Source organism: Suncus etruscus, chromosome 3, assembly GCF_024139225.1.
Source record: "Suncus etruscus isolate mSunEtr1 chromosome 3, mSunEtr1.pri.cur, whole genome shotgun sequence".
NCBI lineage: Eukaryota > Metazoa > Chordata > Mammalia > Eulipotyphla > Soricidae > Suncus > Suncus etruscus.
Window position 1 is genome coordinate 91,707,905 of NC_064850.1, and position 26,115 is coordinate 91,734,019.

Genomic DNA, 26,115 nt, shown 5'->3' on the forward strand with positions numbered 1-26,115 from the left:
TTAATTAAATCTCAGTTAAATAGAAACCTGAGGATACTCTGTAAGTAATGGATGTTTGCAGAATATGTTACTATATTAAGATTTACTTAGGGAGAGCACATGCCTTGCATGTTTGGGGTCCTAAGTTCAATTCCCAGTATTCCTACTCTACCCCCCAAAAATTATTTTTCTTTTTTTTTCTTTTCTTTTTTGTTTAAATTATTTTTCTTCTAATCTTTGTGTGTGTTTGCTATTTGTTAACTAAATGGTGTCCAGATAGTACATAGTATATTCTAGATGTTTTTTATTTATCATTAACTCTTTATTTATTTTCTTTGCCACACTTGGCAATGCTCAGGGGTTACTTACTCCTGGCTCTATATTCAGGAACCACTCATGGCAGTGCTTGGGGGACCATATGTTGTTGTTGTTGTTGTTGCTATTTGGATACACCTGATGGCACTCAGGGGTTACTCCTGGCTCTGTGCTCAGAAATCACTCCTGGCAGGCTCAGGGGATCTTACGGGATGCTGGGGATCGAACATGGGTCAGACATGTGCAAGGCAAATGCCCTACCCACTGTGCTATGCTCTGACCCCAAATGACTTGTTTTATAACAAGAACTTAAAATACTCACAAAACAACCAAATAAGAAAAATTGTTTTGTGCTTTTTGCCCTTTTTTTCCTCCTTTTTTTTTTCCCTCCTGCACAGGCACAGTAAATATTGGGGTCATTTGAAAAGGTATTCCCTTGGCCTAAGAGATACAGGGTTTCTCCACCCTTGAAGTATATTGTCATGGGATTAACTATAGACTTCTTTCAGGTTCATTTACTCTCCCCTTGGTGCTTTTGTGGTGTATGGAAGACTTCTGCTCTGTCCTGGGTGATAAAATCAGACCTCTGTATCTAGAGATCTCAGTATCTGCACAGGTCAGGGAGTGGAACTTATGATGAAGTCTTTCTTTGTGGTTCTAGCAGTTCTGTTCCCTCAGTGTCATTTTAATCCGTCTTCTTTGGTTGGTGGTCTTGGTCTTTGCACTGATCCTAGGATGGGGCCTGGGATAGTGTCTTTTGTTATGTTTCCAGAAGACCCATTCCGTTGCAATAGTCTCAGACAGACCTCTGGAACTAGAGATCATGGTTGTTGTGCAGGTTGTAGCTCAAACCCTAGACCAGGGCTTTTTTTATTGGTCCCAGGAAAAATACAGTCTGATCATGGTTCTATCAGCCAGTCATCTGTAAATCACGATCTTGGCATTTGGACAGACCAAAGGGTGGTATTTATCTAGTCTTTGTCAATTTCTTTGTTTTGGTGTGGATATTATGTGCTCTGCCATGTTTTTTATCTCAAGACCATGGCTTTTATGTGGTGTTTTGTGGCCCCACCCCCCATTCTAACTAGGTAACTTGATCTTACCTGCAAGACCCACCCATTCCTGGAGGAGTCTTGAAAAGGTTAGATAAGGCTTTGACCAGAGAGGATTAGGGTCTTTGAGTCTTTTGGTCTTCGCCTGGATGGAGAGGAAGAGCTAAGATGCAGGGCAAGCTAACGATAGCATGCGTAAATGGTTGAGATTGACCACACATATGGTGGATAGGGTATGAATAAAACTGATACTTCCTGATGCCTGTCTGAGTGAGTCTGATTCCCAAAGCGACCAACTGAAGATGATGACCTGACGGTTAATTGGGGATGGAGCCACGTGGCCGGGGGGGGGGGGGGGGGGGGGGCTAAGAACAAAGGCCTCCATCCACCATCCAAGGCCATCCTAAGGGCTGTTTTTGCAATAGTGCTTATCTTTATTGTTGGAGTGCTCACTGGATATTTTATTTGACACCTCTTTTTTATACTGTTGTGATGTTTCACCTTTTTTTCCCCCTTTGTCTCTCCAACCTAGGATGAGAGCCTCCAGAAGGACTCTGCCAATTTTTGGCGTATTCGATTTTTTCCCCAGTTTATTACTTTTCTCTTCATCAAGCAAAACCACATAACTTGAACTATCTAGTCCTGCCTCCCAATTAGAGCAGGAAATAAGGCAGGTAGCAAAACCAAACAGGGGTAGGACCACTAAGTAGTAAGCTAGGCATAGAGTGGACCACTTATTCTGGCAGCTCCAGGGGTGAAGGAGGAGGATATGGTAGGTAGGACGGGAACGGAGATGGAGGGAGGACAATTCGGTGATGGGAATTCCCCTGATTGTATGTTATTATGTACCTAAAATATTATTGTCAATGATATGTAAGCCACGATGATTAAAATAAAAATTATATTTATAAAAAAACAACCAAATAAGTAAATGAGTAGCTTGATGAATTTGTGAACAGTCTGGCTCAGTCATCAGACACCCATGGGCAAGGGTCACTGCAGCAGAGGTCTGTGGGAGGACAGAGACACTAGACTCGGAGTCAAGAGTCACCACAACTAACCAAAACCAGATCATTTCCTGTCTAGTCCTTTAACACTCATCTGTGGGGCCAGTGGGAGTGTGCAATGCCCTGAATTCAGTCCCCTAGGACTGGTGTGGCCCAGAGTACTCTGGGCCTGGAAGCGAATTTCCTATTCCACAGCTGAGCATTCCCCAGGCACCTCCTGTCCCACTAGATATGGCCCCTATCAAAACAAAACAAAACAAAAAACCAGGAGCTGGAGAGATCATAAAGGGTATCTTGAATATAACTACCCAGATAAGATCCCTAGCACAACATTGTCCCCAGAATTTCCAGGTTCTGGGTCCCTGAGGTCCCCTAGAGGTGTCAAGCACTGCCAAAGTGGCCTGGATGAATTCCCAGTATGGTCACCCACTTAGCCTAGAAGAAGGGATCACTTCTGTCAGTGTCCAACACTATATGGAGTGTTGGGGATCAAATTCCAGTTACCCACATTCAAGGTAAATACCCTATCTACTGTCCTATGGCCTATCCTATGGGAGAGAAGACTTAGGCCTGGCCCTAAGTCTCCAGGTGGGGAGACCCCAGGGTGCACTCAGGGTGATGGTCATGCATGTGCTGCCCTGCCAGCTGCTGAGGGGGGGGGGGAAGAGAAGAGAAGAGAAGAGAAGAGAGAAGAGAAGAGAAGAGAAGAGAAGAGAAGAGAAGAGAAGAGAAGAGAAGAGAAGAAGAGAGAAGAGAAGAGAAGAGAAGAGAAGAGAAGAGAAGAGAAGAGAAGAGAAGAGAAGAGAAGAGAAGAGAAGAGAAGAGAAGAGAAGAGAAGAGAAGAAATGAGAGAGAACAAGAACTGCTGGCTCTGCCATGTCCGGGGGACCATCTCAGTCCGCTGGGCAGTGCCTTGCCCAGAAGGCCAATGTTTAACCTAAAGTGAACCAGATTGTCACGATGCCCCAGACTCAGGGTATCATGTTAAGCAGAATAAGTCAGAGGGAGCACAAATACCAGATGATCTCACTCACTCTCCGGCAGGGACTGTATGGAACAATGACAAAGAACATTGGTTATCAAACAGTTTTAACAGACTGAAGGGATGAGTGGGGGAAAGTGAATGTCGGACCAGAATGACCTAAATCAGCGGTGGAGGGTCAGGGCGCTTTACCCATCAAGACCAAAACCCCTAACACTATTGTAACCATGGGGACCCAAACCCAAAAGACCTGGTGCAGCCCAGGGTCTGGGGTCGGTCCACTGCCGGGAGGGACCCGGGTGGGCTCATTGCACTAGGCCAAGTGCGGGGACACGTTTGGGTCCGGAGAGTGGGTGGGACAGCAAACTGGGGCCAGGAATGTGGGCGCTGTGCGAAGGACTCCTCGAGGGGCGTTGGGCGAGCGAGGCAGGGGCTGCGCGGGGGGACACCAGGGCGTCCCGCTCGGCGCCCCCGGTGCCACGGGGGTGGTTTCCCAAGATGGCCCCTACTGCGGGGATCGGGGCTGCGCGGCGAGGGTCCCCCCAAGCTGCAAGGCCGCGGAGGGCCGGGGGCGCGCCTGGGCGGCCGCGGGAGCGCACGCGCCGCCGGGAAGTTGGGAGCGCGCGCGCACGCGAGGCCGCGGACCCGCGAGCAGCCTCCTGGACACCGGCGTCGCCGCTTGAAGCTCGAAGCCGCGGCGGGGCGGAGTGGCCGGCGGCGGGCGCAGCGCGTTCGGAGCAGCAGCCGCTCGCTGGCCGGGCCCACAGCCCGGGGCGCGGCGGACGGGCGGGCGGACCGGGGACGCGGAGACCGCGGGAGGCGCGGCGGCGACGCCTGTGCGTCTGTGTCCTGCCGGGCGAGCGGAGCGGAGCGGATCGGAGCGTCTCCTGCAGCCGAGCGGACCAGGACCATGTCGGGGAAAAACGCCCGCGTCTCCACCACCGACCGCGTCATCAAAGGTGCCTTCGCGGGCCGGGCCGGGCCGGGCCTTCCTTCCCCCGACCCTCCGGGGACGGGCGAGAGGACTCCGGGGTGCGGACAGGGGAGCGGGGATCCCCGCGGCTTCGGGCGTTTTCTGTTACACCCGGGCGCGCTCGGGCTGGGAGCGGCGAATGTGGGGGTCCCGAAGTGGTGGGGCTGGCTGGCAGGCGGGTGGGCACGTCTCCCCGGTGCCCCCCATCTTTTGGTCCCCCCCCCTGGAGTTTGCAGACTCCTGCAGGTCCCAGCTGCTCGCCGATCCTTCGCTTTGCGCCCCTTCCCGCACCCCCCTTGCAGGGCGCATTCCAGTTGTGGCCCACTCTCCCTCTCCAAGTTAGCCCTGCGACGGAAAGAAACAAGCCGGGGGTGGGGTGGGGTGGGGGGATGAAATGAAGGGCCAAAGCGTCCAGTCATGCTATTTGAACACTCGGCATCTGGATCCCAAACGGCATCTGAATCTGAACCCCCAGCTTTCCACGTAGCTGCTACCACGTTGGCTTTTATTTTTTTTTCCTCCCTGGCTTGGACACTCGGAGAGTGATGTTCCTGGACTTCGGTAGCCAGTCCGAGGGAAGGGAAATCCGCCTCGAGTGTATCCTGAAAGCAAGAATCCGTGTTTAAACCTAACCATTAATTTATAGGCTCCTTTTTTTTTGTTGTTCAGCTCCTCCGGAGTTTTAACCCTACGGTTGGAATATAGTTAGACCAGCTGTCTGAGTGGCTTTTGGATGAAAGGGGATCTGCTCTCTGTGGGGAAAATTGTCATACTACTTTTCACTTTCCATTTTGATAGAAGGAGTAGGAAGCCAAGGTTAGTGACCTTCTGGCATACTTTTTTTTTTTTTTTTTTTTTAAAGCGGAAAGTCTGCTGAATGTTCAGTGAAGGGGAGAATTGTGTATCTTGTTTCTTTCTTTTTCCTTCTTGTAAAAAGCATGTCTATACTACATAATGAATTTTTACAATCAATCGACTCAGCATTTATCTGTGATCATTAAGGATTTAAGTTAACTTTTACGTAATTTGACCGTTTCCCTCTTTTTCTGTGAGATTATTTGGCCATTGATACCAGTTTTTAAAGTACTTAGTTTCACAATGTAATACTTAACCGTTTTTTTTTTAAAAGATAAATCAAGGTCATATTTTTTAATTTCTCTCCTGTGCTGTTAACATGGCCGGTGCACTCTGCAATAAGGGTGTTGGCAATTTCCTCTTGTGTGGAAATAATTCCTCCACTCCTAAATGTCTTTACTTTATCTCCTTTTTACTGCTCTCTATTTCTCAGTTTGCTCTTGCTGCCTTCTCATCTGTCCCTGTTAAGCAGAAGTAGACAGGGAAATCAGATAAACATGAAGTATGTGTCAAGTCAGAATAAAGAGGATTCTAGGAACCTTTAAGCAGAACTCCTCAGACCTTCACAAATCATAAATCCTCATCACTCTTCTAGCACATCATTTCGCCACCACCTGCAATAAGTTATAAAGGAGAAATCTAACTGGCCCTCTCAGATCTTTAACTATAGATAGGTTGAAGAAAAATAAAACATGGTTAATGTGGAGTGTTGGCGTAATGCTGGGCATGCTTTCTGCTAAGTGAACCCCATCCTCGATCTTGCAGGACTCATATTTGTCTCAGTGGAATAGAAATGTCTGCATGTGTTTCATGGAAGATCACTCTGAAGTAAATGAAGCATTGGTGGTTTCTGGCCTTAGGGTGTGTAATTCATTTTTCATATGAAAACTTCAACAGAGACATTTGAACACAGCAGTCATAGCTTCTTGATGACCTGAGTTGCTTTTATCCTTGGGATTTCTAGAGTGTGGAATTTTCTTCTTAGAAAGTAAGGTGTCTTGGAACTGTAGCTGAGGTCCATGTATTGGGCACTAACTCCTGACTTGTGCTGTTGCTGTCTTGTGTGACCACAGTTGTCTGCATATAGTCGCAGCTGACATCTTTTTCTGAGGTGAGACCACGCCCCAGTTATTTTTGGTTCTGTCATTTCCTGTTAACTTCAGAATTTTTTGGTTTGTGCAAATCTTGCAAAGGATTGGGTGGTGGACTGAATTGTAGTTTAGTGTTCTCAACAGTTTTTCTGAAATGAAGGACTGATCATAGAATGATCAGAAAACTGGGCCTGTAAGAAAAATAATGGAAATCTGGGGCTGTGCTCTTGCTTCCAAGGCGTTCTTATGACCTTGCCTTATTTTTTTTAACCTTGTCTTTTTACTTAAGCCTTTCAATATTTCATCTATAAAATGGGGTTAATAATACCTTCTTGGACAAACACCAGTTTTATGAAATGTGAAAGAAAATAGTTTGATAATATGTCACTTTTTTGGCCACACCCACTGGCACTCAGGATTACTCCTGATTCTGTGCTCAGAAATTACTCTTGTCAGGCTAGAGGACCATATGGGATACCTGTGATTGTACCCAGGTCGGCAAAGTGCAAGGCAAATGCCCTCCCCGCTGTGTGATTGCTCTGGCCCAGGTCACCTCTTATATAAGTAGTTAGCAGAAAATCACAATATTTGAAAAGCAGCAGAATTAGGAAGGTCATAAAATTACAGTATAAGTCAAAGAGCTGTTCTCTGTCAGGAAAATTTTATACATTATTAAGGATGTCAGGGAAGAATCCTAGATATAATGGTGGCAAGAGACATACAGTTCAAATATGCAAACTTCCCAGGCTGCTGATTTTTTTCAGCAGCATTGGTGGTGTTTATTTTTTCTTTAAATCTCTAGAAATATTTAGGACTTCACTCATGATGTGTTTATGGGGAGCTGTCTGCAGTGTAAGTGGAGAGATGCTTATATATGCTAATACAGCAATCTGGGAGCTTCTAGAACTGTGGGAATTTCACCACAGGGAACTCAAATGACTGGAGTGTCAACATTTTTGAGCTTGACCCTTTTTTATTTTTTGGTTTTTGGGCCACACCTGACAGCACTCAGAGGTTACTTCTCTGCTCAGAAATCACTCCTGGCAGGCACGGGGGACCATATGGGATGCTGGAATTCAAACCACCATTGGTCCTGGGTTAGCGCTTGTGAGGTAAATGCCCTATCGCTGTGCTATCTCTCTAGCCCGATATCCCCACTTTTAAACTTTCTTTTCTTATTTGTCTTTTTTTTTTTTTAACAACACCTACCAGTGCTTGGGGATTGCTGGCTTTACACTTATGAATCACTCCTGGTAGTGCTCAGGGGACCATATGGGATGCCCAGAATTGAATCTGGGTCAGCTGAGTGCAAGGCAAGGGCCCTATCCACTGTACTATCTCTCCAGCCCTACAGAGAATATTCTTGATGCTGGCAAAACCAATTGAAGTATTTATGTTAAAATGTCATGAGGGGAGCAGTGCTTTTAAATAGTTTCTTTAAAACAAAAACAAACAAAAATAAGGAGATAAAAGCAAAAGTAATACTATTCAGTTTTGTGAAGATAGGTCAACAAATGGCTATTTGTTTTCACTTTATATATATATGTATATATATATATATATATATATATATATATATTTGTGGTTTTTTGGGTTACACCTGGCAGAGCTCAGAGGTTACTTCTGGCTCCATACTTAGAAATCACTCCTGGCAGGCTCAGGGGACCATATGGGATGCTGGGATTCGAACCACTGTCCTTCTGTGCCTAAAGCAAACGCCTTACCTCTCCGGCTTCACTTTACTTGTTTTTAATAGGATTTTAGTTTTCAAAATATAAAGCAGTCAAGATTAAAAATAAAGAATAAAATAAAGAAATGCCTGTGGCTGAAGAGGTATAGTGAGTAAGGCTATGCACACAGCTGACTAGTTTTATTCTCAGAATCCTATATGGTCACCTGAGTCCTGTCAGGAGTGATCCCAGAGCAGGGAGCCAGGGGTAAACTCTGAACACTGCTAGGTGTGAGCAACCCCCCCAAAAAATATAAACAAAAAAGAGAAGGAAAAGAAATATCTGAAATTGGAACCACAGAGAGAACAGGAGGTAAGGGATTTGCAGCCATGTCAATTGTGACCAGGTTGAATCCTGGCACCACATGTGTTCCCCTGAGTATCATCAGGAATATTCCTGAGTACAGAGCTAGGAATATCTGCCATGTATTATCAGGTGTGTCCCCATGCCTTTCACAAAATCAGATAAAATTTTTAAAAAGAAATGCCTCAAATAATCTAATTGCTTTGGGAAAGGCAGCTATCATATTTGAAAATTCATTAATGTGTTAGTGAGGGGAAAAGAACATGAGTGTTTTTGTGGTAGTTTGTTTTTATTGGGTCACATATGGTGGGTCTCAGGGGTTACTCCTGGGTCTGCGCTCAGAAGTCACTCTTGCCAGGCTTGAGGGACCATTTGGGATGCCAAGAATTGAACCGGAGTCCATCCAGGGTTGGCTGTGTGCAAGGCAAATGCCCTACAGCTATGCTATCGCTCCAGCCCCAAGAACATGAGTTTTAAATTTTATTTTAGCTGATGTGAAGTGGTGGGTAATTTGTTAAGCAGAGAAAAGTTATATGGTGGGGGTTGGAAAACATAGTAAAGAGAGAAACACGCTGGAGAGTCAAGAGAAAGGGTGATTCAGCAGTGGCCATGGTTTGAGCAGAGGGAGGAAGATGGGAGTAGTTCCATGAGGGGACAGTAAGATTGTTTTGATGGTTGCACATAGAAACAACAACAACACAACTTTAATTGATTTATAAATGAAATCTAGGATTGTAAAAATTCAAATATTATACAAATGAAGAAAAGTGAGACTTAATTTTTTTTTAAATTTTACTAGAGAAAAGGTAGTAGAGAAATAAATATTAAAAACACTAATGAAGGTTGGAGAGAGAAAGGATTTTCTCAGCCTATGTCCTATCCCTGTTAATCACACCACTTTCCCATTTGGTCACTGGCTCAGATGACAAACCTGGAGTCAGACCAGACTTTACAATGTTTCCCTTTTGCTTGATACCCAGTTTTACCAGCTCAGTTCTGTGGGCTCTGGGTTTCTGCATGGCCTACTCTGTCTCACTCTCTTTCCGGGCTCCTGGATCTAACCCTTCATGCTGCACCAGAGTCTGCAGAGTGCCAAGACCTCTTGTGCTTGAAATATTTCCTAGCACTTCCTAACCTTCAGATAAACTTGTAAGTGAGGCAAGCATCCTCCCTGCTGTAATCTTTGGCTCCAAATTATTGTTCTTTTGGTCACATGTGACAGTGGTTGGGGACCCACTCTCAATAGTGCTCAAGAAACTTTGTGCTGGTGAATACACATGCAAAGCATATCATCCCTATGAACTTTTTCTTCAGCCCAGAACTAACTCCTTCCTTCCTTCCTTCCTTCCTTCCTTCCTTCCTTCCTTCCTTCCTTCCTTCCTTCCGCCTTCCTTCCTTCCTTCCTCCCACCTCCCTTCCTTCCTTCCTCCCTCCTTCCTTCCTTCAAGCATATCATCCCTATGAACTTTTTCTTCAGCCCAGAACTAACTCCTTCCTTCCTTCCTTCCCTTCCTACCTTCCTTCTTCCTTCCTTCCTTCTTCATATCCTTCCTTCCTTCCTTCCATCCTTCCTCCTTCCTTCCTCCTCCCTCCCCTCCCTCCCCCTCCCTCCCTTCCCTCCCTCCCCTCCCCTCCCTCCTCCCTCCCTCCCTCCCCTCCCTCCCTCCCCTCCCTCCCTCCCTCCCACCTCCCCTCCCTCCCTCCCCCCTCCCTCCCCCCTCCCCCTCCCCCCTCCCTCCCCCCCCCCTCCCTCCCCCTCCCCCTCCCTCCCCCTCCCCCCTCCCTCCCCCCCTCCCCCCTCCCTCCCTCCCTCCCTCCCTCCCCCTCCCTCCCTCCCCTCCCCCCCTCCCCCTCCCTCCCTCCCTCCTCCTCCCCCCTCCCTTCCTCCCTCCCTCCCCCTCCCCCCCCCTCCCCCTCCCATCCCTCCCCTCCCTCCCCCTTCCCTCCCTCCCTCCCCTCCCCTCCCTCCCTCCCTCCCCTTCCTTCCTTCCTTCCTTCACTTCCTTCCCTTCCTTCCTTCCTTTCCTTCCTTCCTTCCTTCCTTCCTTCCTTCCTCTCTCTCTTCCTTCCTTCTACTCTCCCTCCCTCTCTCCCTCCCTTCCTTGCCTAAGGGAAAGCTCACAGCTTGGTGCATGGGGGACCACATGGTGTCAAAGATCAAACCCAGGACTCCAGTATGAAAAGCATGCACTCATCCCTTTGTGCTATTTCATTGGCCCTAAACTGTGTATTCTATTGTATTTCTGGGCACAGGGATACCCAACAGTACTCGGGGGTTATTTCTTGCTCTTTGCTCAAGAGTGACTGTGGTAGTATTCAGAAGTCTATGTAGCATGAGGAACTTGAACCAGAGTCAGCTCTACCACAGTCACATGCAAGTCAAACACCTAATCTCTTATATTATCTTTCCCACCCTAAACTATGTGTTCTTAATGCTGAATGCAGTGTCTATCATAAGTGAGGTGCTTATAGGGTATAAGTGCAAGCATAAGAAGCTGATTTTGTGGCCAATTGTGTAGGAGGGAGAGCACAGCCCTGCTGATTACTATGTAACTTTCGTTATTTATTTAGCTTGCTTCTAATTAAAGATGGGGCATAATTACATCTACTTCAGATTTTATTTGATTTTATTTTGGTCCACACCCAGAAATGATCAGGGGTTACTCCTGACCACTCAGGAATTGCTTCTGGTGGTGCTGAGGGAAACACATGGGATGCTGTATTTTGAATCCTGGCAGGCACGGGGGACCATATGGGACCATATTTGAACCAACCACCTTTGGTCCTGGATCGGCTGCTTGCAAGGCAAACACCGCTGTGCTATCTCTCCGGGCCCGAATCTTGGTGAGGTTTGACTGATCTGATTGACTTCCAGACCTGTGTGAAATGAAGGTTGAGTGCTGTAGTTATATTTTCCAGCCTTAGTCTTTCTTAGTTTTTGTTTTCCTTTGTTTTTATTTTTTAAATTTTTGTTTGTTTGTTTTTGTGTTATACCTGTGGTGTTCAGGTCTTAATCGTGCCTCAGTGTTCAGGGATCACTCTTGCTGGTTCTCCCAGGATCATAAGTAGTCAGGTTTGCTAGGTTTGCTGTGGGAAAGGCAAGTACTTTAACCCCTGTACTATCTCACTAGTCCTGTTTCCTCTTTTCTTGTCCTTTACCATCTTAATGTGTGTGTGTGTGTGTGTGTGTGTGTGTGTGTGTGTGTGTGTGTGTGTGTGTGTAAGTGACCAGAAATTAAACTCAAGGCTTTACACTTGTAAGCCCTACTGCTGAGCTCCATTCCTGGCCTTGAGTTTTCTTAGTTTTTGAAAGGACTTAGATCTCAAGCCCTTAATAAAGAAATAGTGAAATTTTCCTCTCATGGCATAGAAAAAAAATTGAAAATAGATATCAAAAATTAAAAATTGATGAGTGTCTACTACAAGCATCACATTTCTAGTTATACTTAGACACCTAAATACATATAAGCTTGAAGCTTAAATACTGTCTTGAGAAGTACCTAATATAGCATATAATAGATTTCAAAAAAAGTAACAGAAAATTAGAACTCTGAAGCTTCCTGTGACTAATACCATCGGAAGAGCAGATGACTAACTATAGACTATATTGGGTATATAAAATGTTTTCTTTCTCACTCTAAAAATTGATAAATCTTTTCAAATTTAAACTTTGTTGATAAATGGCCTACAAATTACATAACTTGGTGGGATATTTTTGTGCATATACATAGGTATATCTTATTCTTGTGTCTTAAGGCCTTTATATGTGTATGGGGTGAGGGTGGTCTAGAAAATAAATTGGGATTGATTTTAAGGAAAGGTAAAGGTAACTTGTGGATTTATTCATGAATGAAAAATATTTTTACATTTATGCTATTTATTAAGATTTACAGTGTTACTGTAGTACTTAATGCTTCTGTCAGACTGTCACATTGATAGTGGTTGATACTTCCATTTTAGGAGGGCCACTTTATAATATGTGGAAAGTGAGTTTTGTAGCTGTCAAAGAACAAAGGAATGAGCTCAAAGAGCTACTCAGATCACTGACATTAGCTACTTGTTTGTTCTAATAAGTTATGGGGCCAGTGAGGTACATAAGATTTTTAGTAACAATATTTAGTATAAACTTTTCAGCCATGTCAACTGCTCAGTGTTGGACAGGCAGGTAAGTAGATCAGGAATTAAGTCTGCAAAAGTAGGGCAAGCTTGCTGGCTTAAAATAGGAATGAAAGCAGGGTTATTTGTAGTGAACCTCAGTGCACTATCATAGAGAGATTTCACCATAATAGTTCACTAAAAATAGAAATAACTATTTAGGTAAATCCTAGTGTCCCCTGAGGATAAGACCACACAGCAATCTAAAAATAATAGCTTATGGGCCAATAATGTTTAAAGTTTATCTTTTATACTTATTGCAGGATTAAAGAGGTCTTTAAAGATTTAAAGGTCACTGAAGTGTCTTTTTCTCTTTTATACAGATCTGCATCAGATGTTAGTTATATTTACCTAAACATATGTTTCACTTATGCAGTAGATATAAAATGCAGTAGGATACTATTTGAATTTGACCTTGAAAAAGTTACAGGGTTTTTAAGTGTACTTTCTTTGTTTTTTGGGTCACATTTCAGTGGAACTTAGGGGTCACTTCTGGCTCTTTGCTCAGATTCTGAATTACTCCTGGCAGACTCTAAGAACCATATGTTGTGCTGGGGATCGAACCTGAATCAGCCACATGCAAGGCAAACCTGCTGTGCTACTGATCCAACTTCAATATAATTTTAATTTAGAAATTTAAAAAATTACGTTGAATTTGTATTTTTTTTTTTTTGGTTTTTTTGGCCACACCCTGTGATGCTCAGGGGTTACTCCTGGCTATGTGCTCAGAAGTTGCTCCTGGCTTCTTGGGGGACCATATGGGACACCGGGGGATCGAACCTCGGTCCGTCCAAGGCTAGCACAGGCAAGGCAGGCACCTTACCTTTAGCGCCACCGCCCGACCCTTGAATTTGTATTTTGATAGTTATAGATTCACAGGATGTCAAAAAGAAATGTACAGATAGTCCTAGACTTCCTTCCCTCAGGCTCTTCTTTTTTCTTTTGATTTTTAGTTTTGGGCTACATCCGGTGATGTTCGGGGTTACACTAGCTCTGCACTAAGGAATTACTCCTGGCAGTGCTTGGAGACCACTTGAGGTGCCAGGGATTGAATCTGGGTCATCCATGTGCAATGCAAGTGTCCTATTCCTGTACTATCGCCAAACCTCTCTTTTTGATATTATTAGCCTCCTGTACTACCACAAGCTCTATATATAAGCCAGAAATTGGCAGTGGCAAATCTGTGGAGTTTGTTTAGGTTTGTTTGGATTTCACTAGTTGTGTATGTGTATATGTGATTACATGTGCACCTTTGGGTAACTATTACTAGAAACACCACAAAAGTCTTATGCTATTATTATTTTTAGCCACACCATTTCCTTCCCGTACTTTAAACTTACTTTACATTTATGGTTTTAAACTACATGCAAAATGGTTTGATAAGGATTTGTTTTCTAGTTGGAAGCATTATAGAATAATTTTTATTGATTTTGTATAAAGGTAATCTAAGAGCAACTGACAGAGTTAAAAAAAAAAAGGTTATGGGGCCTGAGAGATGGCACAAAGGTAAGGCGTTTGCCTTGCATGCAGAAGGACAGTGTTTCGAATCCTGGCATCCCATATGGTCCCCTGAGCCTGCCAGGAGTGATTTCTGAGCATAGAGTCAGGAGTAACTCCTGAGCCCTGCCAGGAGTGACCTCCCCCCAAAAAAGGTTAAAAATGATTTAGATTTTGGGCACAAGTGTAGTTGCCATGTTTGTATTGGGCCAGGTTCATAGAATCACTCTTTTCTTGAAAGAGATGTAAACCAAATCATGAAAAATCATGAGTATACTGGCCACACAGCTGAAAGCTGGCAGTTTCAGGAGGAAAAGGTAGACCAACCCCAGTCTTGCTGGATCTATGCCTGCTGCTTTCATCATCCATAATTACTACTTTGCCTATGACTCTCTTCACCATTCCTCTATGATTCTCTGCAGAGACACCAATATGACTAAACTTCAAGTATACTATTCTTTGGACTGATAACACCAGGGCATTTGGGAGCAAGTGTGGGCACCCTGCATTTCCCCACATTCTCCTATTTCCGGGAGACCTGGCAGCTGAGAACATTTCCCACAAAAAACACAGTATCAGTAATAGTGCTTTGAATTCCTGGACTACATGGCCACATTTGCAGCTGTGCAACGATTTTATTTGTTTAATGCTGTCATCCCCCATAAGAATATGCCAATTTATATGCCAATGTGTAGCTGAAGTTACTTAATATTCAGAAACAAATAAAATAACAGAATGGCCAACTAGCCATTACTAAACCTTCTGCCAAAGCCTTAATGACCTCCTTGGAGATACGATAATTTTTACAAATTTTCTTGTCACTGTACTTTTTTTTGTGGGGGGGGCTACACCCGGTGATGCTCAGGGGTTACTCCTGGCAATGAGCTCAGAAATCGCGCCTGGCTTGGGGGAACCACATGGGACGCCGGGGGATCGAACCTAGGTCCGTCCTAGGCTAGCGCAGGCAAGGCAGGCACCTTACCTCTAGAGCCATCACGCTGGCCCCGTCACTGTACTTCTTTAAAAATTTTCTTCTCCTCCTTTTTTGTTTGTTTGTTTGTTTGTTTGTTGTTGTTGGGGGCACACCCAATGACACTCTGGAGTTACTCCTGGCTATGTGCTCAGAAATTGCTCCTGGCTTAGGGGACCATGTGGGATGCCAGGGGATCGAACCACGATCCATCCTACGCTAGCGCCAGCAAGGCAGACACCTTACCACTCCTCACCACTGTTCTGGCCCCTCTTCCTTTTTCTTTTTTAGTTCTATGCTTTTTAAAAATAATTTTTCTCTCACTTATCTGAAAGCAAATGTCAACTATGTCAGCAGTGTAATACATGTTCTTTAAAAAATGTAAATGTTTTAAAAAGGGTAATGATTGGAAGCACTCAAAGCTTTGTTGTGTGTGTGTGTGTGTGTGTGTGTGTGTGTGCGCGCGCGTGCGTGCGCATTTGTGCGCACAAGCAAATGTATGTGTGTATGTGTAAGTAAGCTTAAAAATGTGCTTGTGCGGGGCCGGCACAGTGGCGCTAGAGGTAAGGTGTCTGCCTTGCAAGCACTAGCCTAGGACGGACCTAGGTTCGATCCCCCGGCGTCCCATATGGTCCCCCAAGCCAGGAGCGACTTCTGAGCACATAGCCAGGAGTAACCCTTGAGCGTCACTGGGTGTGGCCCAAAAAGTAAAAAAAAAAAAAAAAAAAGTGCTTGTGCACGGGATGATTCTCAACTCTGCTTACTAGAAGAATACACATGGAAAATGGGAAGAGGTGAGATCAGAGATGTGGCTCAGCAGTAAAACACTTGCCTTGCATGTATCAGACCCTGGGTTTAATCTCTACCACCACCACCACCACCACCACCACCACCAACACAACAACAACAACAACAACAATGAAAGATAAAATAATGAAGATTGAAGATATGATTCAAATGGTAGAGCACAGGGGCCCGGGCGGTGGCGCTAAAGGTAAGGTGCCTGCCTTGCCTGCGCTAGCCTTGGACGGACCGCGGTTCGATCCCCCGGTGTCCCATATGGTCCCCCAAGCCAGGAGCAACTTCTGAGCACATAGCCAGGAGTAACCCCTGAGCGTTACCGGGTGTGGCCCAAAAACCAAAAAAAAAAAAAAAAATGGTAGAGCACAATTCTGACAAGTGTGAGGTCCTGAATTCAATCTGAGTTCAATCTGAACACCAAAACATTAAGAGGGCCGGAATGATAGCACAGTGGGTAGGGAGTTTGACTTGCACACAGCTGATTCAGGTTTGATCCCTGGCATCCCATATGTTCCCTTGAGCCTGCCATGAATGATTTCTCAATGAAGAGCCAGAAGTAACCCCTGAGTGCTGCAGGGTGTGGCCCCAAAACAAAACAAAACAATCATGAAGAAAAATAGGTACCTGGGATCGGTCTTTAGACCAAATATTTTGGGCTTTCTTAGAGTAGTGGTGAGCAGCTTCCCCCCCAGTACTGCCAGAAGCCCTAGTAGCCACACCACACACCACAGTCTTCAGCATATAAATGGCCCAACCTCACAGCTCCATGACTAATCTCTGAAGAAATGACAAGCAGATGAAACTCCCAGTTACACTGGTCTTTGGACTGAAAACTCTGGGATCTTTTCAGGAGGCTGCTGAATTCCTCCTGTGCTGCCTGGATTCTAGCACCCTACAGCCTCAGGAATATAAATGCTTCACAACTTCACAATTAATCTCAAGAAAAACCAAGCCAAAGAATTATCCCAGTTCTATAGCTCTTTGAGTGCTTGGCCACATTATGTGGCCACATGACACTTTTAAATTGCACTGCACTGACAGTCCAATAGCAGTAAACAGCTTAGTAAATTTTCTATTACTTTAGTTAATCTCATTGTGAGACAAAACAATTTTCCTTTTACTGAAGTATTTTTTGATAATTACATTTGCCATTTTATTGTAATAAACAGTATAAGATAAATTATTTTGTGCCTGCTAAGGGTTTTTTTTGGGGGGAATAGGTGAGAACTGGACAATGGTGGACAGAAGGTAACACTGGTGGTGACATTGAATGCCTCAAGCATCTGTATTATGAACACTTTGCAAAACCACATTGTTTAACCAAAGTTAGAAAAAAATAGGTACTTTGGTTCTCATTTCAGATAATATGAAAAACATGAACCTTAAAAATACAGGTTGCAAAAGGATACTTATGATGAGTATATTATGTACTACTCATGTAAAATATAACACTATGTTATATATTGTGTATTTGTCACAAAATTACATACATGTACAAAAGTTATACAAATACTTAAAGGTTACAGTTTACCTCTGGGGATAAGGGAACAATTTGAAGCAGATTTCAACTGTATTTGTGTGTGTGTGTGTGTGTGTGTGTGTGTGTGTGTGTGTGTGTTCGTGTTTGGGATGGGGGTTTTGGCCATACCTAGCTGTGCTTAGGGCTTACTCCTAGCTCTATTCCTGGGGGACTATGTGTGAGTCCAACATCCAACCAGAGTTGACCTCATGCAAGGCAAACACCCTACTTTCTCTGGCCCAACCAACATTTAAATTGTGTTGCAGGCTGAACTCATGGTTCCCACATGTAAAACATTCATTCAGCCTGTTGAGCTATCTTCCTGTGCAACTTATTTTTAAATAGTGGTTCTCAAGGGAGATCACAGCTTTGCATAGGGGGCTCATATACACCGTTTTTGCCATGCAGAATTGGGAATCACAGACAACAGAGTTGCTAGGCTCAAACTCTAGAGCTTCTGGGAATTTGAACTCATGACCATACTTTCTCAGGGCTCTAATCCCAATATTTTACCACTAAAATTTAATCAGTTTGGCTACTGGTCTTTTTTTTTTGGGGGGGGCCACACCCGGCAGTGCTCAGGGGTGACTCCTGGCTGTCTGCTCAGAAATACCTCCTGGCAGGCACGGGGGACCATATGGGACACCGGGATTCGAACCAACCACCTTAGGTCCTGGATTGGCTGCTTGCAAGGCAAACACCGCTGTGCTATCTCTCCGTGGCTACTGGTCTTTTAAGAGAATTTTTGTTTTGTTTCAGTTTTGTTTTGGGGCCACACCTGTCTGTACTCAGGCCTTACTTCTGGTTCTGTGCTCAGGGATTACTCCTGGTAGTGCTCGGGGGACCAAATAGGATGCCAGTGAATTAGTTGGTGTCATGCAAGTCAAACTCCCTACCTGCTGTATTGTTACTCCAGTCTTTTAAGAGATTTGTTTTGATGGTGCTGGGGTTGTGAACCTTAGACCTCACTCTGTTCTCTTCAGTTTGGATGATTTTTGTTTTGTTTTGAGACCCCACCTGACAGTGCTTGGGGGCTGTTCTGAGGATTAAGAGGGCATGTGCCATTTTATTGTAATAAACAATATAAGATAAATTATTTTGTGCCTGCTAAGGGGGGCATTTTGGGGGATAGGTGAGAACTAGACAATGGTGGACAGAAGGTAACACTGGTGGTGCTAGGGAAAAAACCCAGGTCTCCTGCATGAAAGCATATCCTCAGCCCCTTGATCTGTTTTTCTGGCCCTAGTTTTCTTTTTCCTAGGGAGGAAAGGCTGGTTAGGTTTTACCCTGTGTTTCTCAGGTCTTATTCCCAACTCTGTGCTTAGGGATCATCTTTGCAGTGCAGGAGACCATTTTTGATGTCAGGGATTGCTTCAGGGTTGGCTTATACAAGGCAAGTCACTTAACTCCTGTACTATCTTTTCTTGCTGTGGTTTTAAACAATTCTTGTTACTGGATGATCTCACTGAGAATCAAAGCACTAGAACAGACAAACCAGTGAGAGAAATTTGTGAACTCAAAGAGTAGAGTGGGGCAGGGAAGATGCACTAAGGCATGGTTTCCAAGACAGGAGGTTTGGGGTGACTTTGGTAATTTATACTTTGAAGATATGTGAATTTGTACCCTTAGATGGTTTTAAATTTTGTATGTATATATTACCTCAATAAGAAAAATAGTTTTAAATTTATGTGGAATAGATTTAGAGAAATCTTTAAATGAAGAGAGGTTGGAAAACTAGCATAAAATTGACAGCTGTTATACATAGGTACTGATTATGCTGTTCTGCTTTTTTTCATTTTGTGAAAGTTTCAAAAATATTTAAATAAAATACTTCAGGCCAGAGAGCTAGTACAGGGAATAGGTACTTTCCTTACATGCAGTCAATCCATTTCAATCCTTGGCACTGTGTATAAGTGTAATGATATCTGAACATCACCAGGAATATTCCCTGAGCACAGAGCCAGGAGTAACCCTCGATACCATGGGGTGTAGCTCAAACTCTTCCTCGTAAAAAAAAAAAAAATATATATATATATATGTATATATGTATATTTAAATACTTCAAAGCTTTGACTTTATGTGAGTCATGTTTAACATGCTTAGCTCCATTTATGAGGCTAATAAATGACAGATTAAAAGGTCTTTAAATTTGACTTTTGTTTTGGGGTCATATCTTGCTGTGCTCTGAGCTTGGTGCTCCTGGGAGCTAGGAGAGAATCAGGATCAGGGATCAGGTCAGGACTGCCACATGGACTCCCACATGCATTCTAGCCCTTTGATATATCTCTTTGGCCCTTAAATTTTTTTTTTTTTTTTTTGTGGTTTTTGGGTCACACCCGGCAGTGCTCAGGGGAAACTCCTGGCTCCATGCTCAGAAATTGCTCCTGGCAAGCACGGGGGACCATATGAAGCCGGATTCGAACTGATGACCTTCTGCATGAAAGGTAAATGCCTTACCTCCATGCTATCTCTCCGGTCCCTGGCCCTTAAATTTTTTAATTAAAAATATTCTTGGGGTCCAAGCAATGGGACAGTGGGTAGAGTGGTTACCTTACATGTGGCTGACCTAGGTTTGATCTCCAGTATCCCATTGGTCCCTAGAATACCACCAGGAGTAATTCCTGAATGTAGAGCTAAGAGTAACCCCTGAGCACTGCTGAATCTGGTCCAAAACAAACAAACAAAAAAACTGTTGAGGCTGGAGAGAAAATACAGCAGCTAAGCACTTGCCTTGTAGTCTGTCAACCTGGATTTGACCCCAGGTACCCTATATGGTCCTTCCAGTCCACCAGAAGTAGGCCTTGAGCACAGCTAGGGCTGCCCCCCAATCATTTAAATAAACATGTAATACAGTTTAATCTAATGTTCAGATTAGATTAAAGCTACTATTACCCTAATTAATGGCATATTTATGTTTAGTTACTGAATAGGAAGACATTTTTATTTATTTTTTTTTGGGGGCCACACCCGGTGACGCTCAGGGGTTACTCCTGGCTATGCGTTCAGAAGTCGCTCCTGGCTTGGGGGACCATATGGGACGCCGGGGATCGCACTGCGGTCCGAACAAGGCTAGCACAGGCAAGGCAGGCACCTAATCTCTAGCGCCATCGCCCGGCCCCAACATTTTGAGTTTTGACATACATTTTCCATACTATATTGATGATCTATCAATCTCTAGCCTTGTAGAAACAGGCAGCAGATGTCTTGTCTGCTGACATCCAGAAATTCCCTGATTTCTGAGTGAGCTATGGTCAGACCAGATATTGGTAGTATTACTGTTTATTGATTAATTTCTAATATATGTACTACTAAAATTTAATTTTCCCCATAAGTAACAACATGATATAAGAAATCAAAAGAAATTGGGGTCAGAGAGATAGCTCAAAGGCTAGAATGCTTGCCTTGCATGTAAGAGATCTGCATTTAATTTCTGGTACTACTTGATCCCAGAAGTACTGGCAGTATGAGCACCAAATACAGAGCTAGGTAGTACTTGAACACCACCAAATATGGCCCCCAAATGGCCTTTCTCACAATTCCCTCACTTGAGGCTTTCGTAAGGGTCTCCAGGAACACATTTGTAGTTTAAAAAAAAAAATCAGTTTCATATATTTAGTTTTTTTTTCTTCAAGGAATAAAAACACATACCAGTGGGCCCGGAGAGATAGCACAGTGGCGTTTGCCTTGCAAGCAGCCCATCCAGGACCAAAGGTGGTTGGTTCGAATCCCGGTGTCCTATATGGTCCCCCGTGCCTGCCAGGAGCTATTTCTGAGCAGACAGCCAAGAGTCACCCCTGAGCACCGCTGGGTGTGGCCCAAAAACCAAAAAAAAAAAAACAAAAAAAAAACACACACACATACCAGCATAATAGTGAACCATATTAGAAGAAGGGAGTTAGAGGGCCCGGAGAGATAGCACAGTGGTGTTTGCCTTGCAAGCAGCCCATCCAGGACCTAGAGTGGGTTGGTTCGAATCCCGTGTCCCATATGGTCCCCCCTGTGCCTGCCAGGAGCTGTTTCTGGAGCAGACAGCCAGGAGTCACCCCTGAGCACCACTGGGTGTGGCCCAAAAACAAACAAACAAAAAAAAAAAGGGGAGTTAGAAAAAAGGATTTAGCAGTTAAGGATTGTATACAGTGGACTCCACTTCAACCCAGCACTGCATCTGGTTTCCTTTAAGCACTTCCAGGAGTGACTCCAGGGCACCACTCTATGTGATCCCAAACTCAACCAAACCAAAGAAAGAGAATCCACAGAGATTAATTATCTAATGATTTTGGTCTGGAATTTAGCAATTTGGTTTGATTATGCAATTGAGGTTTGTTGCTGGAGAAGTCAGTGGTTTTTGTCTTTAAGTACACATGAGAAGGTACTAAGGTACTGTTAAGTTATGGTATTGGGACTTAATGAAACTGAAATCTCAAAAAAAATTTAAGCCCAGTCTCTCTCTAATGCACTGTGGAAATATACCTTCTTTAGGTAAACAACATTTTTTTTTTATTTAGTTCTTTGGCCAAGAGATAGATACCAGGGATTACTCCTGCTGTGCACTTAACTCACTCCTGACAATGCTTGGGCAAACATATGGGTATGTTGGGTATAGAACCCTGGTCAGCTGGGTGCAAGGCAACCCTACCTGCTCTACTATGCTTCAGCCTTTTTCTCAGAGATGAGAAAGTAGCCAAGAGGATAAAAGTGTGTGGCTATCAAGCGGCTTCTGGCATCTGGGAGTTTGTATTCCAATCACCTGGGACTTCAAACAGCTATTCATGGGCTTCTGTTTTCATATCAAAACAGTTCTGGAAACGCTCAGCTCATGTAGCCTTGATGTCTGTTATGGCAATGATGTCAGCAGTGTACATAATTAATTTATCCTCTGTAGTAACTTTAATTACGAGAATGATTTATGCCTTTCAAGAACTCCTGTTATGTTTCTGCAAGACTCAATTTCTGATGTTTAGAGAAGTAGAATCCCACTTGAACTATAGACTTTAATGTATTGTATTAACCAGTTTTATCATAATGGAAGAAAGTGGAATCTTCTGTCAAGGCAAAGTACATAATCAAGTCTCTGATTATCAGGGAAGTAAGATTATGTTTGCACATAGAGGACATGACATCTCTTTCTTTGATTTTTTTTTTTTTCCCTGTAAACTGTATTTTGTAGCCCAAAAGGCTAGAGTGTATGCCTGGAGGTTGGAATCTTGGGTTTGAGTCTCAACACTGCCAGGGTAGCCCTGATTGCCCCCTGAGCACTATTGAAGGACCCCAAAATGTATTATGAATCACCCAATATAAACTTATTTAACATAGAGACAGATATATGAAAATAGAAATATAAATACATAAAATATTTATGACGTTTTCTTTAACCACCAGGCCATTCCAGACAACTACAGAACCAAGTGACAAATAGTCAGTGCTTGATCATGTGCTCAGGTCTGGCAATGCCAGGGGAACACCAGCTAGTTTCTTGGCTCCAGGATGATTTTCATGCTGCAGCAAGCAGAGATCAGAGGAGTTAAGGATCTTCTAGAAGTGGGGAGGTAGTGCAGAAATGCTATTAGGGAGTGTAAGATTTTAGTGTGAAAATATGAAATTTGGACAAGGTGAAATTATAATTTGTAAGCTAGATGAGCTGATATATATCAGAGTTACATATCAGATATATATATATATATATACATATATATCACTTATCAGTTTCTGTGCAGTTAGTTAAATTAATTTGCTTAAGACATTTTTTTTTTAATTTTGTTTTTGGCCACACTTGGTAGTTCTCAGGACTACTCTTGGCTCTGTACTCTGGGATCACTCCTGGTCAGTGCTCAGGAGACCATATGGGGTGCCAGAAATCAAGTCTAGGTTAGCCAATTACAAGGCAAACACCCTGTTTTATCTTTTTTCCTTTTTAAAAATTGGTTTTGTTGGTGTTGTTGATTTGTTTGTTTTGATTTGGGGGCCACTCCCACCAGTGCTCAAGTGTTACTTCTGGCTCTGTGCACATAAATCACTCCCAGCAGGGTTCATTCCTGGCAGGTTTGGGTGACCATATGGGATCCTGAGAATCAAACCCAGGTAGGCTACATGCAAGGTAAATGCCCTACCTGCTGTGCTATTGCTCCAAGCACCCCACTTTCTTATTTTATCTTTAAGGATCTTTAAGGATGTTAAAGAGTTTGAGCTAGTGATGCATATTGTGATTTGATTTGGTTCAGTTTATGAGACACAAGTAGTTGGCTTTTTTTTTAGTTTCTCTTTTCCCTTTGTTATTTCTTTTTTTTATTTTTTATTTTTTTATTTAAATTTATTTTAACATGTACATTTACTTTGTCCCTCGAGCCCCAGATTGTAGTACATTATAATATTTCTTACACAAAGCAATCCAAAGCCACATAATTTATGCAACTCCTTTAACATTTGTTGACACAATTGATCATAATACAATAATTCATTAAGAATGAGTCAAAGGAGCACAGCAAAGACTGTGTTAGTGTGGAGATTGTTTGCATAGGCCCAGCAAAATATTGGGGACACCCTTTGTTATTTCTGTATCAAGATTGCACATACTTGGTTGTGATGCTTGTATACATTTGGTTGCATTGTGCAGGGGTTGCTCAGATCACACTAACAGGGATTGCTTTTATGATGTAGGCTTCATTTAAGCAAGGCAGGAGCTCCACCATCAATGTAGTTGGCTCAAATAAACCTGTGCTTGTTTTGATTGTGATAAGCAGCAGTTTTAGTAGTTTTTAAAACAATGGTCATTTCAGTTCACAATTCCGTGGATCAGGAATCCAGTTAGGGAGTTCTCAGCTTAGGCATTCAAGGGCTGAAATCAAGTGCTGAACTAATTTTATGTGGTGCCTTGGGGAAGAATTGACTTCTGATTCTCTGGGGTAGAATCTAATTCTGCTCATTCAGATAGGGAGCAGAATTTCATTTCTTGTATTGATAGGAATAAAATTCGTTTTGGATGAGGTCAGTAGCTGTCTGTCTGAGCCCCTAGAGAGCAGAATTCTTAAACTTACTAGGCCCACCTACTTTTCAAAAAGCAGCCCCAAAACCAAGTAATCTTTTTTTTTTTTGGGGGGGGGGAGTCACACCCAGCAGCGCTCAGGGATTTCTCCTGGCTCTACGCTCAGAAATCGCCCCTGGCAGACTTAGGGGTCCATATAGGATGCCGGAATTTGAACGACCATTCTTCTGTATGCAAGGCAAATGCCCTACCTCCATGTTACCTCTCGGCCCCCAAAGTAATCTTTTTTGAGGGAGCAAATAGAAAGCACCTAGGTCTGAGAGGTAGCACAGCAGTAAGGCATTTGCCTTGCACGTGGCCGACCCAGGACGGACCTGGGTTTGATTCCTGGCATCTCATATGATTCCCCCAAGGAGTGATTTTTGAGTGCAGAGCCAGGAGTAACCTCTGAGTGCCACTGGGTGTGGCCCAAAAACAAAAAAAAAAAAAAACAAAAAATGACAACAAAAGGGGCCAGAGAGATAGCATGGAGGTATGGCATTTGCCTTGCATGCAGAAGGACCGTGGTTTGAATCCAGTCATCCAATATGGTTCCCTGAGCCTGCCAGGAGTGATTTCTTTCTTTGTTTTTTGGTTTTTGGTTTTGGTTTTGGTTTTTGGGTCACACCCTGCAGCACTCAAGGGTTACTTCTGGCTCTCTACTCAAAAGTTGCTCCTGGCAGGCATGGGGGACCATATGGGATGCCGGGATTCCAACCACCGGCCCCTGGAGTGACTTCTGAGCATAGAGCCAGGAGTGACCCCTGAGCGCTGCCAGGCGTGACCAAAAAAAAAAAAAATGACAACAAAAAATGAAAGTACCGTCCTACCTTCCCTCAATTGTACCTAAGCCTACTGCTACCTTTTATGGGCCCAGTACTTTCCTGACACTGTATCCCCATCCACTTTAGATGCTGCCAATATTCCTTGCTGTGTGGTCCCCTCTATCTGTAACCAGGCTTTAACCTCTACTTGTAAAGGTCACACATGAGTAGATCAACCCCACTGGGGTCATCATATTTTAAGGTCAGCTCTCTTGGGTCTTAATATTTTTGCAGGCTTGCTTCACTGCAGTACCTGGATTAGTGTTTGATGGAATAATTTGGAGAGAAGGTATTCAGGAGGGTTAACAATCTTGGGGATGGGTGGGAGCTATCATAATGTTTTATTGTTTGTTTGTTTGTTTTGGGGCTACACCCAGTGGTGCTCAGGGGTTATCGCTGGCTTTGTGCTCAGAAATTGCTCCTGGCAGGCTTGGGGGACCATAAGGGACTCCAGGAATCGAACCCAGGTCGATAGCATGCAAGGCAAACGCCCTATCACTGTGCTATCACTCCAGCCCCCTTAATGTTTTTAATTGTCTTATTTGTTCTTACTCGAACTACCCTTGCTTGATTCTCTGTGACTTTGTTTTAGATTAATACATATACTTTATATTTTAACATCTTTGCATGCACACATGATACTTAACAAAAGAGTAAATAAGTGACAAAAGAAGTTCTGTGTGCCTATGAATCAACTTCTACCTAGGGGCCTCCCAGCAGAGTTTTCTTCATAGAAACTGTCCTCTATGGTCCTACAGCTCGAGCTTCCATCTCCTCATCCTCACTCTTTCTCTTTGAGATAAAATGCTCATGGTTTGGATGTTTTCAGGGTCAATAGCCCAGGAAAAGAAGATCCTGGGGAGGGCTGGAGAGAGCATTCAAGGGTTAAGGTGCACAGTCAACGCCTGAGCACCAGGAGGAATGAAGCCTGAGCACAGCTGGGTGTAGCCGCACCTGAAGATTCTAGAGCAGAGAGTGAGAGAACACATGTGCTTCCTTTCATGCCTCTTGCTGACTGAGCAGCTGTAACGTCTCAATTTAAGA

The 26,115-nt window shown here is 43.8% G+C and overlaps 1 protein-coding gene across 1 annotated transcript in view; it reads left to right on the plus strand.

Annotated features, from left to right (window-relative positions):
* Positions 1-4,155: 4,155 nt before the first annotated feature.
* Positions 4,156-26,115, plus strand: part of PPP3CC (protein phosphatase 3 catalytic subunit gamma) — an 85,498-nt gene continuing 63,538 nt past the window's right edge. Inside the window, exon 1 of the mRNA XM_049769453.1 lies at positions 4,156-4,294. Within this exon, the coding sequence (XP_049625410.1) occupies positions 4,246-4,294 (49 nt within the window). The 5' untranslated portion in view covers positions 4,156-4,245. The remainder of the gene's footprint in view (positions 4,295-26,115) is intronic.